A 16,589-nucleotide genomic window follows, 5' to 3' on the forward strand; every position below is an offset into this window, starting at 1 on the left:
AGAGAGAGCGCCTGACCTGTGCACACACACACGTCGCACGTAGTCACCGCTTTGTCGAAGGCTTCACACACACACACACACACACGCACGGTGACTCCACACGTGGACGCCACGCATTCGGCACAGCCTCACTGCGACGGCACTCACTCGAGAGGGATTGACACGGGCCCACGATTGCACGCATAACAGTGTCACACAAATCAGGACACGGACGGCAGTTAGACACTCGCCGCTCACGGAGCGACACGACACCTGCTCCGCCGTGTGTAAATGGGGTCGAGGTTCAGGGAGAAGGGCAGGTCCCCCTCTATTTGGCTCAATCTCGGGATAATGAGAGACAAGGACACACACTCAGCCGCACAACCCCGCCTTCTCATTCTGCTCTTGAAGCCATTTTAAATGTCATTGTGCTTTCATTTATCTCCTCTGCACCGGTGTGATTTCCCAGTTGCTGCTGGTGGGCCGTTTCCACAGCCACCGGCAGCAGTCTGGAGTACGAGGAAAAAAATTGCGGGCCTCTTGTGTCTATATTGCTTCCAGTGTAAAAACTTGACGGATACACTCAGACGTACAGTGAATGACTTCAGGGATGTGTTTGAGAAGGAAAAGAAGCAAACATGCACGCCCGATGTTTCCCCGGGTGAGTTCCTTTAATGCAGAGCGTTCCGCTGAAATTTACAACGGAAATAACAAAGAACGTATCAGAGAAAGCTCATAATAAAACTTTCTCTTTGTGTGTGTGTGTAGGCTGGTGCTTAAATGAATCTCTACACAAATGCAATGGGCTGTGCAGGAGACGGGGAAAAAAGGCTGTTAAATGTCGAAATGGAAAGATGGGAGGTGCAAATGAAAAGATTGCAAATTAGATTTTGTTTGTTGATTGTTTCGCCTAATACAGGCAGCAGTTCCTTGGTATTAGTTCTGTTAAGATTAGAAGAATGTGTGCCTGTGTGTGTGTGTGTGTTTATGAAACTGACACAATTAAGTTGCAAATAGTTATCCGATTGTATCCTTTAACCCTCCTGTTACCTTCACATTTACTAACATATTTTACCCTCGGGGTCAATTTGACCCCAGCAATTAAAACCTCCAGAAAATTATTAGAATTAATATTGTTTCCCAAGTTTAAGTGTGAGGTACTTTATGTTTGTTTGTTGACTACTTAAATAGCCCTTTAAATATATAAAAAAGTTTTTATTTCTCATATGTTTGACACAGTGAAAACAGCCTGGGGTCAAATTGACCCCAAAGAACACCGACATTAAACATTGAATGGGGTCAAATTGAGCCTAAAGGTAACAGGAGGGTTAATCATCGAGAAGAACTACTCCGACAAAGATTCGGAGCGCTCGTGTTTACCCCGGCCGGCGCCGTTCGAACATGGCACTCTGCTTTGAGTCGTTCCTCTCGACGCGGTGGAGCCGGTGTCCGGCGCCGACGCCTCGTGGCGCGTGTCATCCGGCCGTCGGAGTGCCGAGAAAGCCGCGGGAAAAAAAAAATCCAAAGGAGGGTCATGGCTGGATTAAGGTGTTTACCCACGACTGAAAAAAGGCCCCCTAAATAATGAATCTAAAATTGCCCGGCGCTTTCAGTCATTAAGCTCCTTCCGACTACGAGAAGAATTGCATGAGCGCAATGGGAGCACGCCGTTTACATGGGCGCCACCTCAGTCACATCGCCGCCGTAAACGCATTATGATTGGATTATTGTCCGTGTGCGTAAACACAGCTAATCGACGTTAAACACTAGACTTTAAAAACAGGTGTAACTAACGACATTAATAAATGACTGCAGTTTGGGCAGTCGCTCGCTGGCACGGCCGACTGGGACGCCGTTAGAAGGAACGCACACGCGTGTTCTCGCCGTGTGCACTGCCTCCATGGAGAGAACACGCGTGTGGAGGAGCACAGGGAGGAGCCCCCATCAAAGAGCAGGAAGGGAAATGTGAGAAGCTATAAATACTGAAAATCACAGGCAAACCAAGATAAGACTATGAAACATTCAAATAAATAATGCATGATGTTCTGTGCTGAGGAAATCCAGACGGTTATAGAACATTCTGTAAATAAGTGGCGGGTGTGAGTCATTTGGTGTCCTGAACGCCCCCTAGTCAGATACGATGGATGTTTTGGGATTAGAGGCATCATGCTGAGCCACAGATGGAAGGATTTCATATTGTCTTGTTGGTCGAGTCAACCTTTCTATATGGGTTCAGATTCTTTTTTTAAATATAAATAGGAGTCCAGTGATCTTTGCTCAATATCTATTAGTGCGGTGTGGATGAATCACCTTCTGACTTCGGACGGGACTCATCGATTCAGAGAGCCCATTAGATGAGATGCATTACTTTGATGGTGATGATGGAGGCCGGAGGAGTTGAATGCGATGCGGGTGAGACACGCATCACATTCAACTTCTCCACCTTTCAAAGTCTAATTCAACGAATCCTGTTCCGCGTGGCCTTTCGCCTGAGGTAACCCTCGGGTAGGTAATCAAATGTGGGCTATTGTGTCATCTAGAATGATGAGAAGCTCTTGACTGCAAAATAATAAATACAATTATGTCCGATTCTAGATATTTATCTTCTAGCTTCAACTCTATTTGTTTCCTAACTGCTTAAACCAGAAACGTATTCCACCCAGCCTCGAACCTATGTAACTTCCGTCATCATCATGATGCTCAAGTCTTTCCCCCCCCCCCTTGTTAATATCATAAACACCTCTATCTTCTCTAGTGTGCAAACGCATTTGGTACAAAGAGTGTTGATACCTTGAGAGCATTGTGTCACACTCTCAGCCCAAACCTGCCACCCAGTGATACAGAATACGCTTTTCGAGTGATCTCCCACGGGCAGAAGGGTTGTTCAGTGTGCATCTGCGGTTTTCCTATAGGATTAGAAATTGAAGGTCACGCCATGTGTGCTCATCTCCAGCGCTACGGATACCTTCATTTGGCTTCAAACCGGCTGTTTATCGTGCTCTACTGCACAACCTTTGCGGGTTCATACACTTCTGGTCCGCTGTTTATTGGTCGTTGTTGTTGTTTTAACACCTCAATTGATTTCTGTTTTTACGTCACTGCATTTGGACCACGTAAACAGTGGGCTCGCACCGCATGTTGCTCTTTACAGCAGCGCCACACATTTTTTAAAATGTGAATCCGGATCCAAAATGAGTCACGGGCAATGTTGTGAGGACTAATGAGCGGTTTAAAGGAAAGCGGTCCGATAACGAATGGTCACAGTGTTTAGACTAAGTGAGATACAAGGAAGGTTTTCGGCTGAAATGTCCATTGCAGCCCATAGTGTGTGTATCTTGTAACATCATGATTATAGGTGATGGTTAATTATAGGCTTTACATTAGGAATTACCGCTACTCGCATCTTATGGCATGCTATTCGTAAAGAGCCCCCGTGTTGGTGCTATTCCACCCTGCTTCTCACACACTGGGGTCTCACAGCAAGAATATGGAAAACATCCAGAGGTTAACATTTCTTCACAGAAACTTCATTATGCTGTGATTTTATTCATTATAAATCCTCAAGTGACTCCAGTCGGGGAGTTAGCATTCACACACACCACTGCTGAGCAGCGGGCGTTGGAGCAAATGTAAAACGACTCGCCAGAGACGAGCCTCGCTTTTGACAGGTTACCAAGTATCCTCTGACGCGAGTAGCGGTCAACCAAAAGAGCTGCCGTTGGAACCGGCCGTCATTAAAAACCTCTGGCCTGAATCTTATCCGAGGGCCTGAAACAATTCTGCGTGATTATCCAAATGAAATCCATCCTCCTGGCCACAGTTCGGGCCATGAGAGGTGCTCTTCTCCCCGTTAAAGGATCATCTGACTTGCAGATCATCCGTTTTTGTTGTTGTCGAATATCAGCAATGTAATCATTTCCCACCCAATCGGCTCCAGCTCTCCTTCTACACATGTGCTCGTGGTAGTAATAGTGTGTATTGAGCTGGGACCCCACAGTGAAACTACGAATTCCCAATGTTTTCTTCAGGCTCTAAAAGGTTGCCGAGCTCCTGCCGCGTCACGCTATCTCAAAGCTCTCTGCGGGAGCCCCGCTTCAGTGTATATCTTTCGGCGGGGAGCTGTTTAATTTTCAGGAATCTACACCCAACGATGGGGGATGTGTTGCTGCGATCGAAGGAGATGTAGTCTAGTTTATCAAAAGTAAAAGATTGGATGTTAAATGCGTTGCGGTGGCACTCGGGGTCTCAAGCACTGAATGCAAAGTGATGGTGATGATTTCGCAACACACCAAGAGTCCGGTTATCTTTCACCAGTACAAGTATAATCAACGAACAGAGTCTGAGACGACTCACGCGGTGCGTTTGGAGTTCTTCACGAGCGGTTAAATGCTTCACACGCCTACTGCCTAAGGATTCCCAAAATACCACTAAGTAGCTCTTTGTCTTAATAAGCCTGCGTCTCAGGGTCCCTGATAGAGGCCTCCTTTTAGCTGGTTCAGCTCAATAATAATAATAATAATGCATTTCATTTTTATCGCACTCTTCCTTCAAAGAATCTCAGAGTGCCACACATATAGTGAAAACAAATAAAACCGATTAAAACATAGTTAAAGCAACCCATAAAAAATAAAAATAAATAAGAAAAAAATAAAATGTAAAAAATGTAAAAAAAATGTTTTTTAATTATATTTAAAAAAAAAGCTCAATCCGAGTAACGCTGTTTAAAGATGACAAATCACACACAGGGTTGGATTCCTGGTGAAAGCGTGTCCCGTGGTAGTAAAGAAACCGTCATCCCGAGGAACATTTAATAGTCAATTACGTGTCGTCACACACGTGGCGCATTTCCGCGTGTGAAAAGCACCTTTGTTGCGTCCACGCTCCCTTACCCCCGCTTCTCCTTCTGCCTCAGCTGGTGGTTCTCTGCATTACTTCTCGCCTGACAGTCTGAACCTAGCAGACCTCTGAGAAGAGGCTGACACGTGGAGCTGGTTAGAGCGATGGTTACATTTCAGAGGGCGTGAGGAGAAATAAAATGTCAGTCAAATCAAACAATTTTGGAGCTGCAAAGCATTCGCTCTTTTAGACCGCTGACACATCGACTGGTGCTTTTACTGTCGGGAAGAAAACGAAACATTTACTGTGCTTTTAATATTAAAATGTAGTTGTAATGGAAGAGCCAAATGCATGATTTCATTTGTTATAATAATTTAGTTTTAAAAGATTAAAAAAGGTAACTGAATATGAATCCTTTTCATTATGATTTGAAAGAATGTTTAGTTTAACATATATAATTTAGTATTGTATTTGAAAGCTTAATAATTTGTCTGAATGTAAGCTTCCAATCAGATGACGTCACGTCAGTATAACAGCTGTGTGTTGGACTGTCAGTCGTGTTTGAGTTCAGAGTTGTTGGAAGCGACATAGTTTTTTGACCGTGTGACCATGTACTATACGTTTTTTAAGTAAACATCATTTTGTATGAAACTACTTGTGTCACTCGCGTTTCAATTAATAGCTTTAAAGACTGATCTCAAAAGTGTGGTACAGAAGACCCAGAACTAGACGGAGTGCCACTACATCTCCTATTGGACATCGGAGTTCTGCCAGACATGTATTAAGCTGGTACCCCTTTAGGATGTCTGGCTACTTCAGCACCATGGACAGCGGCCTATTCAACCCAGAGAGCCACTGAAGGCACAATAAGCGGGTCCTCCCCATGACTGGATTTTAAAGTCTCCTTTTTGTTCCTTTACATCTATTTCTGAAGTCCTTTTGACATCCATGGGGGATCATCGCTGGACTGGAGCACGGACTGAGCCTCATTAACCCTCCTGTTACCTTTCGGGTCAATTTGACCCCATTCAATGTTTAATGTCAGTGTTCTGTCGGGTCAATTTGACCCCAGGCTGTTTTTCACTGTGTCAAACATATAAGAAATATCAACTTTTTTATATATTTAAAGGGCTATTTAGGTAGTCAACAAACAAACATAAAGTACCTCACACTTAAACTTGGGAAACAATATTAATTCTAATAATTTTATGGAGGTTTTAATTGCTGGGGTCAAATTGACCCCGAGGGTAAAATATGTCAGTAAATATAAAGGTAACAGGAGGGTTAAACATTGAATGGGATCAAATTGACCCTAAGGCAACAGGAGGGTTAAACCTCGGGTACACCGACGCAAACCTCATGCTAGAGGGAGACGGCTCTGTGAACGAATGTTTGAGTATACCTGCGGGTTTCTTCAAACCCGATGAGCTCATTTCACATTTATATGTCGGGCTCCCCTGATGAACTCCAAGGTGAACACTTCTCCGCTGTGAGCGACGATGGGAGTTATTACCAGAAAGATCACCAATCAGGTTTATTTTATTTCACTGAGGAAAAAGCCCCTTGGTAGATGTAAAATACTGAGACCAGATTCGTAGGCGCAGCCATGAAATAGTCTGGAATGTGTTACCTGTGTTACGGGACGGGTCGTGAGACCGGGGTTGAGGAGCTTCGGAGGGAGATGAGAGGTACTCACACTGCCGCCGCCGTTCCCTTCGGCATTAACATTCTTTTGTTCCTCATTTCATGGTTGTAAAGAATAGGATGACGATGATTGTCATGGTGAATAATCATTGGTTGCTTACCAAAGAAGTGGAGAGGAGTTGCGAAATAAAGAGCAATTTAGTGTGCGAAGAAACCCAGCGGAGGACAAACCGAGTGACCTCGGAGTTAGAGGGGGAGAGGAAATTGAAAAGACGAACAGAGGTGGGAAGTGGTCCCAGTTTTTTTTCCTTTACTTTCTTCGTCACGTTAGCACGGTGTGCTGTTATCGGCGGTGTCGAGGCACCTGCTCATTCTTACCCGAGACAAAAAAAACTGATCCAATCACGCGCAGATACGGATGCAAAGACGGGAAAAGAAAGTCACTGTGTTCTTGTTTCTCTGTGTGTGTTGCCTTTCAGGCCTCAGGTTCCTTAGAGTCCTCCATTGTGTGTGTGTGTGTGTGTGTGTGTTGATCTTGTTTATGTGCATGGCCCAGTGGTTAAGGCGTGACTGATGGGGAGACAGAGGAGGAGAGAAAAGACGAATGACCTGACAGCCCCCCTATTCACCTCCGAATCAGTTGTGTGGAGGTTCTACATAAGAGACGCAGTGTTTGGAGATCAGGTGTGTGTGTGTGTGTGTGTGTGTGTGTGTGCGTGCGTACGACTGTTGTGCATTTGTGCGCAATGACAAAAAGTGTCCAAAAAAAATCCAAACTCAAAATCTGCAGCTGTACTTCCTCTGGTGCTCTTTGCATCCTGTGCTCGTATAAAACAACTCCACCGTTGCCTCTAGTGCACGACATGGACCGAAATAAACTGAGGGAAGTCGAGTGGCCGCATGTGACTGAGAGAAAGGTTGTTGACGCGTGTTGATGACAAAGAAACGCTAAGACAACATGACTCATTTAGTTCTGGATGCTTTTGTTCGTAGAGAACAGAGCAGAGTGTTTACAAGGAACCTTTTGGGTGAGGGTGTATCAGGTGAGCTGTAGATCAGAGACACCCTGCCAACGCAGGATTTGACAGGCGCGCTCGTGGCTTTCCAGGCGAGCGTCAGGATGTGAAAGTGCCGTGCCATCCACGTGTGGGCCCAGTTGGACTGATGCCACGTCTGTGTTCCCGAGTTGCCACAACTCTCTGGTTTCTATTCTGTCAAATTTAAATCAACAAACATATGAACACATCAGCTGTTTGACAATCTTCCCTGGGGGGGTTGATTGGTCTTTTTCATGTTATGCCAGAGGACATTCGTGGATTTGATCCCTCAGTCAGTAAGTGTCCTTCACTGAAGGCATTCCTTTATTCTGGTGACTCTTCGGTTCGTCTGCAGTCTCTAATTGGATGTTGCACACTGTCGAGCCAAAATTACGCGACGTCAGAGAAGCCGCTATGCTTAATATTCCTCACTGTGAATCAACATGTTGGTGACATTTAATTTTTTAATTTTTTAATCATCAATGAAATCTTTCCTTTCCCACTAATAACTCAGGGTGTCTCTATAAAACATACTGGGTATGGTAACCATGGCAACTGTGGCCATGACCTTCTTTTAAATGAGTCTGGATACAGGTAGAGGTTAGAGATTGTTTGGGTTTCATTGTATATCTTTATATTCTTTTTATAATCCTAATCTATTAGTGGATCACTACCAAGGTCACGTTTTTATTAAGATATGAAGATTACGCAGGCAGCCATTTAGTTCCAATATGGTCATCGATCATGTTGCATGTGAAGCCGTCATATCTAATGTAATTACACGATAATAAAAAGATTCCAGCAATTAAGAAATTCAACATGTTCACAATTTTGAGCATTTATATTTTTAGTTTAGCCTATCTTGGACAATAATCCGTTTCCTATGAGGTTAGACAGAATTCCCCTTGATCCCGACCAGGGTATCCCATACTCGACCTTCAGCCCAAATGTTTCCTAAAACAACGTACGTGTTGTGAAAGCAGAACAATATCTTGAAAAAGAAAAAGCCTTACTATTTATCCTCTAACTCAGGTTGTTGTCCTTAAAGTATGTTGCTGCATACATTTGCAGGAGTAAGTGTGTGTAAAGAGACAGACTTGACCCCAGGCTTGAATATGAAATATGGCAGGTTTGTGTTGGCGCTCTCAAAGCAAAGGAAAGGCGGAGAGTGTGACTATTAACATCATGTTCTTTTGCATCTTCAGAAAAACAACATGGCAGGTGTGAATGTTTACGTCACAGTCCAAATTCGATCTGAGGTGATGAACCAACGTCCCATTCGGATAGATTTTCAGCCCTTCTGTCCGACCCTCAGGGTTAGAGGTCATCGTACGATGACCCCATGCAGAGCAGCTCCAGCAGACTCTCCATGTCCCCGCTACTTTAAAGGTTGTAAGATGTTAAAAACAGAGAATAGTCGCGAGCAGCCTGGGCGGTAACACCTGCTTGTTGTTTGTCTGCTTTGCGTAGTGAAAGATGACTTTGGATCTCAGTGCACACAGATTGCAGACAACGAGAATACATAAACTAGAAGGTGATGTGTTTATCTTTTCCTCCCCGAGATCCCCAGACTGCTTTTCACTGTCGGTTGTAAATTAATGTGTTGATGTGGTGTATTGAGTTTTTCCAAATGTAATATATTGGCAGTTAAAACTTGGCAACTCGCAGCAAAAGCAATCTAGATGGAAGACTAGCGCTACAGGTGAGAAGGAAAAAAATAGTTTTTTATTCTTGGATATCGTAAAAAAAAACTGACACCGAGTGTTTTAAAGCGGTGTCGTGTCGAGCTGACCTGTGTTTGCAGTCAAGCCGGCGGCCCGGGACATCAATACTCTAACGACTGTCAGTGAGCGGAGCGGCGACCGACTAGCCGTTGATAAACGGATGATAATTCAAATCCAGTGTCATTTTAGGGAGGAAAGAAGAGCACACGGGACTTTATCCTGCACCAAAAAGAAAACTGAGCCGTGTGCATGCAAACGTGTGCCTGCGCCAAGCAATAATTCCCATTTCGACGTCTTTACTTCCCCCTCTAAAACCACTCCAGTTTTCAAAGGTGTGTGTAGTCGCTCGTGTTCGCCATCTGAAATGCGTCGGGGGATCATTACGGGCGAGGAAGCGCGTGCGTGAGCTGGAGCCCGGCGGTTGTTACGAGGCCTCTAAATCAGAGAAGGGCCTCCGTCGAGTGTCTGTGTCTGAGACCGCCAAGAGCGAGAGGAGGAATACATGCAACATTGACACTGGAAAGAGAGGTGTGTGTGTGTGTGTGTGTCTGTGTGTGTCTGTCTGTGTCTGTGTGTGTCTGTGTGTGTCTGTGTGTGTGTATGTGTCTGGGTGTGTGTCTGTGTGTGTCTGTGTGTGTCTGTGTGTCTGTGTGTGTCTGTGTGTGTGTGTGTGTGTGTGTCTGTGTCTGTGTGTGTGTGTGTGTCTCTGTGTCTGTGTGTGTGTGTGTGTGTCTCTGTGTGTGTGTGTGTGTGTCTGTGTGTCTGTGTGTGTGTGTGTGTGTGTGTGTCTGTGTGTGTGTGTGTGTGTGTGTGTGTGTGTGTGTGTGTGTGTGTGTGTGTGTCTGTGTCTCTGTGTGTGTCTGTGTCTGTGTGTGTGTGTCTGTGTCTGTGTGTGTGTGTCTGTGTGTCTATGTGTGTGTGTGTGTCTGTGTGTGTGTGTGTGTCTGTGTCTGTGTGTGTGTGTTTTTCGGGACACTGTTTCTCATCATTAGGGGAAACATGGAGAACGAAGTGAAGGGGCTGTGTGTTGGTGTGCGTGTGTGTGTGTGTGTGTGTGTGTGTCTGTGTCTGTGTGTGTGTGTGTGTGTGTGTGTCTATGTGTGTGTGTGTCTGTGTGTGTGTGTCTGTGTGTGTGTGTGTTTTTCGGGACACTGTTTCTCATCATTAGGGGAAACATGGAGAACGAAGTGAAGGGGCTGTGTGTTGGTGTGTGTTGGTGTGCGCGCTCGCCACAGGCTCCCAGAGCGGCCTGATGATGAACACATTGATCTGCTGCAGAGGGAGAGGACAAACCTTCGTGTATCATGGCGGGCCGTCGTCCCTCCATTATTTTTTAGAGTCGTTCTCATTATCAGCGCCTGCTTGTGTTTCTCACCTCTCGTTTTCTGTCTCTGCCTCTCCGCGTTGTTTTATTTTAGTCGTACCGTTTGATCAACCCCCCTCCCCTCACCCAAAAACACACACACACACACACACATAATGCCCACTTATTAGGTTTGTTTACACGTATAAATAATAGATGAATAGTAGATCAAACGTAGAAAAATGAGGAAAAACAGGTGAAATGTCAAAATGTCCCAAGGCCAATTAAGACAAATTAAAAATAGGTTTAAAAAAAGAAAAACAAATAAGAAAAAATGTCCCCCTTGGATTTAATATTTTTAATGTTTTTGTTGCTCTTTTTTCGACCTTGGATCTTGTTTAAATTGGGAAAATGTTGTTTGAGAAGGTTGATAACTCTCAAGCCTGCAGCTGCTTAGCTTAGCTTAGCACATAGTCTTAAAAAAAGGGATGCGCAAGATTCCTACCGGCACTTTTCACTAAAGTATGGATTAATCAAGCAATATATGAAGTGCTAATTCGTAGGCGTGCATCTGCTGCTGGGAGGCAGAGAGTGGTACCTTTTGAAGTTGATGCTTCAATGTTAAATATGTAGAAAGGAAAAAAAAATCTTATGGCAGCAGCATATATAGTAATACAGTTATCCCGTCAGACACTATAAATGGACGAAGATATGATGACCACAGGTCTCTGAAGGCATATTGCAGTTAGTGTTCTGGTCCACAGCCCAAGGCCCACTATAGTGCTGCACAGCTGTACACATCCCCAGATCTCCTCCCTGCAGCTGGAGGCGGTGGATGATGTGTGTGTGTGTGTGTGTGTGTGTGTGTTTGCCTGCCTGTGTACTGTGTAAAAAATGAAACCCTCTCTTCTTGACTTTGAATGTGAGAGCCTGGAAAGACGTCCACAGTGTCGTTCCTCAATGTTGTTAAATATAATATAAATGGTACTTTATGGGTTTTATGCATTGACAAAGTGGAAGATGTCTCTTTCATCTGCTGTAGCTCCCTCTTTCTGAAATTAGACTTTACTTTGTCAGCTGCAATAAAGATATTGCTGTTCTCTCTCTCTTTGTTCTCTCCACTCCTGATAGCACACATATAGATGTGAAGAACCCATGGCCCTCTCCTACTATATATCTCATCTGGGCCATGCCGGTGTGCTTTATTCACCTGGGCGCATTGATCTCTCCGCTGCATCTCGTCGCGCTGAGTGCCGGTAATGAGGTGTGTGTGAGAGTGTTGTGTTCAATGATCAACTCCCTTCCCACACATATGGGATTCCTGAGTGACTGCGCCGGAACAATCATTTCGAGCCACTCTGGGTCGACTAAACGTCCAAACTGTGGTTGTGAATGCCGTCCGTCTGTGGGCTGTACTTCATGTGTGACGTTTGTATCCTCACAGCTCTGAGTTCATGTGACGGAGAGATCTTTTTATGGACTCCACGTATGTAGATAGTGAGGCGTGTGCTCAGAAGGATCTCTGGCTGCAGGAGGCCCTCAGGGACTCTGCTTCTCTCTGATCTGAGCTCTGCTTCTGGGCATTTCTGAAGAAAAAGACGCTCTCCCTGGATGCAGGGTCATGAGTTTCAACCATTTACTTTTTTCTAAATGCCGTTTAAGACTCCGACATCCCGGGTCATGTGCAAAGACACTCTCAGCAAAGAAAGGGAACAAAATCTTTCCTCACTTACATGCAGTCGCTCTCCTCGCTCTCCAGCTTCCCCTGGGGAACATTAAACGGCTATAAACGCACCGAACGCCGCTCCAAGACCAGATTTCCATTTCCTCCTTTCCCTGAATCCTTCCAACTGGCATTTCTGCTTTTTTAATCTCCCACCGCCCCCCCGCCCCCTCCTTTTGCACCCCCCTTTTCACCGTCTTCGCCCCTTACAACTATTCAAAGCAGTCTAATCGTATTATTAAGACGGGCTTGCAAAAGTTGGAGAAAAAAGCAACAAATGTAGTAATGAAATTAACTCATCCACTCCCCCTCCTTTGCTAATTTAGAACGCTTAATTGGCCTGATAATACTTTTGAGGCAAGCAAACAACAACATAATGGAAACGGAGTGTAATTACTTTCCACAGTTGACTTTCTCCCTTTGCTCTGATTGTGTGTGTTTGTCGTCTGTTGGAGCTGAGATTGCGCAGCGTTTAGTGTTCTCTTGTATTTGGATGTGGCTCTTGAGCGACGTCTTGTCTTCAAAGGAACTGATCTTTTCCTTCATGTGATTCATTTGCAGAACAGGATTCGGGCTGATTGGTTGCTTTCTTGACTGTCTTGCATCTCTTTACTCTGTGCACACACTCACACACTCTTTGTGTCAAACGCTCAATCAAGATGGCAAACAATAACCCCCCCCCCCCCCTCCTCATCTCTCCATCTCTAGACCAACATCCCGTTCCTCCAGAACGTCTTCAACAACCACCAGTTCCTCCACTCCACCGTGGACACCCAGTTCATCGACGAGAACCAGGAACTCTTCAACCTCAAGCCCACCCAGAACCGAGCCCAGAAGCTGCTGCACTACCTGGGTGAGTGGACCGCCGCGTTTCTGCCTCTGTGTGTGTAATGCTGAGCTCGGTCTGGCCCGTGACTATGAGGTTCATAGCACTGAAATATCCTATGAGCAATCATTTCATGATTGTTTCCTTGACTTCCACAGTAGTTTATCAAGCGTTTAACAAGGAAGCAACTTTTTATATTAGCTGAGCTGATCGGAGGGATTTCAGTGAACAAAGAAAAAAGAATTATGACAATCTGGCTAAGTGGAACAATACAAACAGAGAGGGCTATAATCATTATAATTGATCCAATAACGACATTTAAACTTCTAATCTGAGATTAGAGTTGGATCATAAAATCCAGAGGGGGAAGAAGTACCGAGCTGGTTTGCATATGACTCAAACTTTAAACCAGTGGAATTTAACCCTAAGGTTCAAACAATCAGCAGAAAAAGAAAAGGTGTCATGCTCTACGATTTATACTGTATTCATTTGTAATGCGATGAAAAGGAATGGGTCTGTCCGGTATAACCAGAGTAGACTTTGGTTCGTCTCAGCCTTACCGGGGCCGTGGGGGAAGGTCAATGCAACAACAACTCACTGGAACCCGTGCAAATTGTGGATGAAGGAAAGCTAGAAGACGTATTACAATGAGGATTCACTTCAGTTGACCTTGAGGATTGGTGTGAAAGATTTATTTGTTCCAGCACGTGTTCTAAATACCTCTAAATCACACAAACAGGACACATGACCATGACCCTTACAGTACTGCTGTTTCATAACCCTCGTTCTTTCCTTCTTTTCTTTATTGTCTTCGCTGGATGTTCGATATGTTACAGAATATCATCTGACTGGTATTGTCTTTGTGTGTGTTTCAGGTCATGTGATGGTAAACGGACCAATCACACCCATCCCAGTCAAGGCCAAGCCTTCCTCCATAGACCCGGTCATCCCTCCTGGCACCACGGGTATGTGGATCGCGTCCGGTTCAGCCAATAGCAATGCAGAATTCCCAATCTCGCATATTTTTTCGCCAACCCAGTTCCAACTCCGAAATCACCTTCTTCATTCACCAAAATATGATCACTTGGTTGTCTGAACACAATTTAGTTTAAACCGTCACTGGACACTGTAACCATAATAATGCCAAAATGCATCATCATCCTCGTTGCATATATTACATTTGGACTAATTAAGCGAGGCGCTGCCACTGCAAGGACGAGGGGTTTCATTCCTTCATGTACACCCAATGCAACAAACGAAAACATTTGTGGATCCGTAGGGCACTTTGGATAAAAGCTCCCACCGATGACAAATGGGCTGTCGGAAGAGGCCATGGCTGCAGGAGGAAAGGCCTTCCTAAATGTCTCAGTTTAGCACTCCGGGAGGAAAAGGGTTCTGGCCCAGAGTGCTCTGCTGAGCTGTGAGTACAGCGGTGAGAGGGTGCAGTTCGTTGTTCGTGAAGGCAGAAGTTCTATGCTTCTCACCCTGCTCTGCACCAGCACCCCTGGAGTCTCTCAGGAAAGGCCGAAGGCCAAGCTGGTCTCTTTGGAAAGCTTGTTGAGCCACTTAAAGCCTCCGGAGTCAAGCTCCCGTTTTTTTAGCTCCTTTCGACTAGAGTTTCGAATGGTTAAACTAAGGCTAAAATGTAAAAATACTTATCTTGAAATGACGATGAGAGTTACTAAATGGCCTTTTTAATGTAGAATATGTCTCGATCTGTCACTTTATTTTTGTGCTCCCCAGTTTTATTCGTGCGAGCGATGCAAAATGATGGGAATTTCTGCAGCTGCTCCTTTCAACAGCCACCAAATAGTGATCTTTATCAATCTGACATGTTTATCAGCAGCCTGTTCTGCCTCAGCACATATCCCAGCGTGCCCAGTAAACACAAATTCATAACAAAATGATGTGAATAATATGAATCCTAATCAGGCATAACTAATCATATCTGACATCTAAAAACCATGCACAGTGGAACGGGATGTAGAATAGGACGATATAATCTGCCCTGTTTGTGTACGTCTGCCTGTGAGCGAGCGCGTCTCGGTGCCTTCCCGCCACTTGTCTACCCGTGGAAATCTTGTGTTCACGGCTATCAATGCCTGCCCCTCATTTTGCAGCACGCACACACACAATTTACTTTTGAAAATCACACACTTGCACAGGCACGTGCTGGAGTGAGCATGTACTCTAGGCACACACACACACACACACCCCTACTGTATTCAGCTGATGAAGTAGTGTATGCAGCACAGGCACGCACAGAGGCATACCTAAAGCTTAGTAATGAGATTTGTAATATGCTTATATCCTTTCTTTCATTCGGCGGAGGGATTGGGAGAAGCGAGGGATTAGGCCTGTATTATCACACTGTGTGGATGGAGGGAAGGACTGGGGCATGGAAGGAGAAAGGGGTTATGGAAGGAGAGGAGGGAGCTTGGGCAGTGTATAATCCCCCTATATGTGGAGAAAATCGCCATGGTGGCAGGCAGAAGGATGTGGACGGAGATAGATGCATGGGGAAAGAGGGGAGGATGAAACAAGTGAGGAGTGTTCCTGTGGAGCACCCGCAGAAAAGAGAGGAGCAAAGATCACAACATTAAGATATATAAGATAAAAGAGGAAAGAGGAAGGGTGTCAAGAAGAACTATTAGCGAGGAGCTCCCTCCACCCCGAGGAGAGAGGGGAGTGAAACTAAAGTGTTCCTGAAAGACTGAGGGTGCCATGACACGACATGTTATGTACGGGAAGGCCATCATTTTCTAATTAGGATTTGTAGTCTTAAAACGTTCCCAGTGAAGGCTGATTGCTGGTGCTTCATCGATGGTGAAGTACACCTTGTTCCAATTATTGTCTGGATTTATTTAATGGAGGACATGCAGAGGTTAATCACCGTATGCCTGTGAGCTAGCTTGAGGAAGTCTGACTCATAAAAATGACGGACTACGTCCCTCCTCCTATTTGTGGATTCCAAGAGAAGGGTAGTTGGGAGCACAATATGCAAAATCTGTGGACTTATTGTCCACTGTTTCTAGATGTTGATGCTTTCATTAGCCATCTTCACACGGCTGTATTTATATATATATTTTTGCTTTTGTTTAGCTCCAAAACTCATTTTCAGGTAGCTTAAAAGGAGCCATATAGTCTTAAAACCTCAAGATACTCTGTGTGTGTGTGTGTGTGTGTACTGCAAGATAACCTTTGTTCTTAAAACATTTCTTTCAGTTTGTTTGTTTCACACCTCCCATACAGCTATATTGAAATAAATAAAAATAAACTCTCCTCTTGAAGCTAGTGCCAGTCAAAGGTTTTCCATCAGGCGGTATTTTTTTAAGAAGTTCTGGCATATAGCAAGCAATAACTAAATACAAATGTAAGGTAAATGGTTGGTTATGAAGAAAGGGATATATTTTATGAATTCCAAATGTTTAAACTTCTCTGTAGTCTCTCAGTCTACCAACTCATTAACACACCTGCTGTTCACATGTTCTGGCTTAAGTGATTGGCTTTTCCAGCA

General features: G+C 44.7%; 1 protein-coding gene across 1 annotated transcript in view; it reads left to right on the plus strand.

The window, feature by feature from the left end:
* The window catches only part of pcxb (pyruvate carboxylase b), a 243,198-nt gene that overhangs the window by 172,694 nt on the left and 53,915 nt on the right, over positions 1 to 16,589 (plus strand). Inside the window, exons 13-14 of the mRNA XM_056442436.1 lie at positions 12,955 to 13,099; positions 13,948 to 14,037. Of these exons, the coding sequence (XP_056298411.1) occupies positions 12,955 to 13,099; positions 13,948 to 14,037 (235 nt within the window). The remainder of the gene's footprint in view (positions 1 to 12,954; positions 13,100 to 13,947; positions 14,038 to 16,589) is intronic.

This window comes from Pseudoliparis swirei, chromosome 21, assembly GCF_029220125.1.
Source record: "Pseudoliparis swirei isolate HS2019 ecotype Mariana Trench chromosome 21, NWPU_hadal_v1, whole genome shotgun sequence".
Classification (NCBI taxonomy): domain Eukaryota; kingdom Metazoa; phylum Chordata; class Actinopteri; order Perciformes; family Liparidae; genus Pseudoliparis; species Pseudoliparis swirei.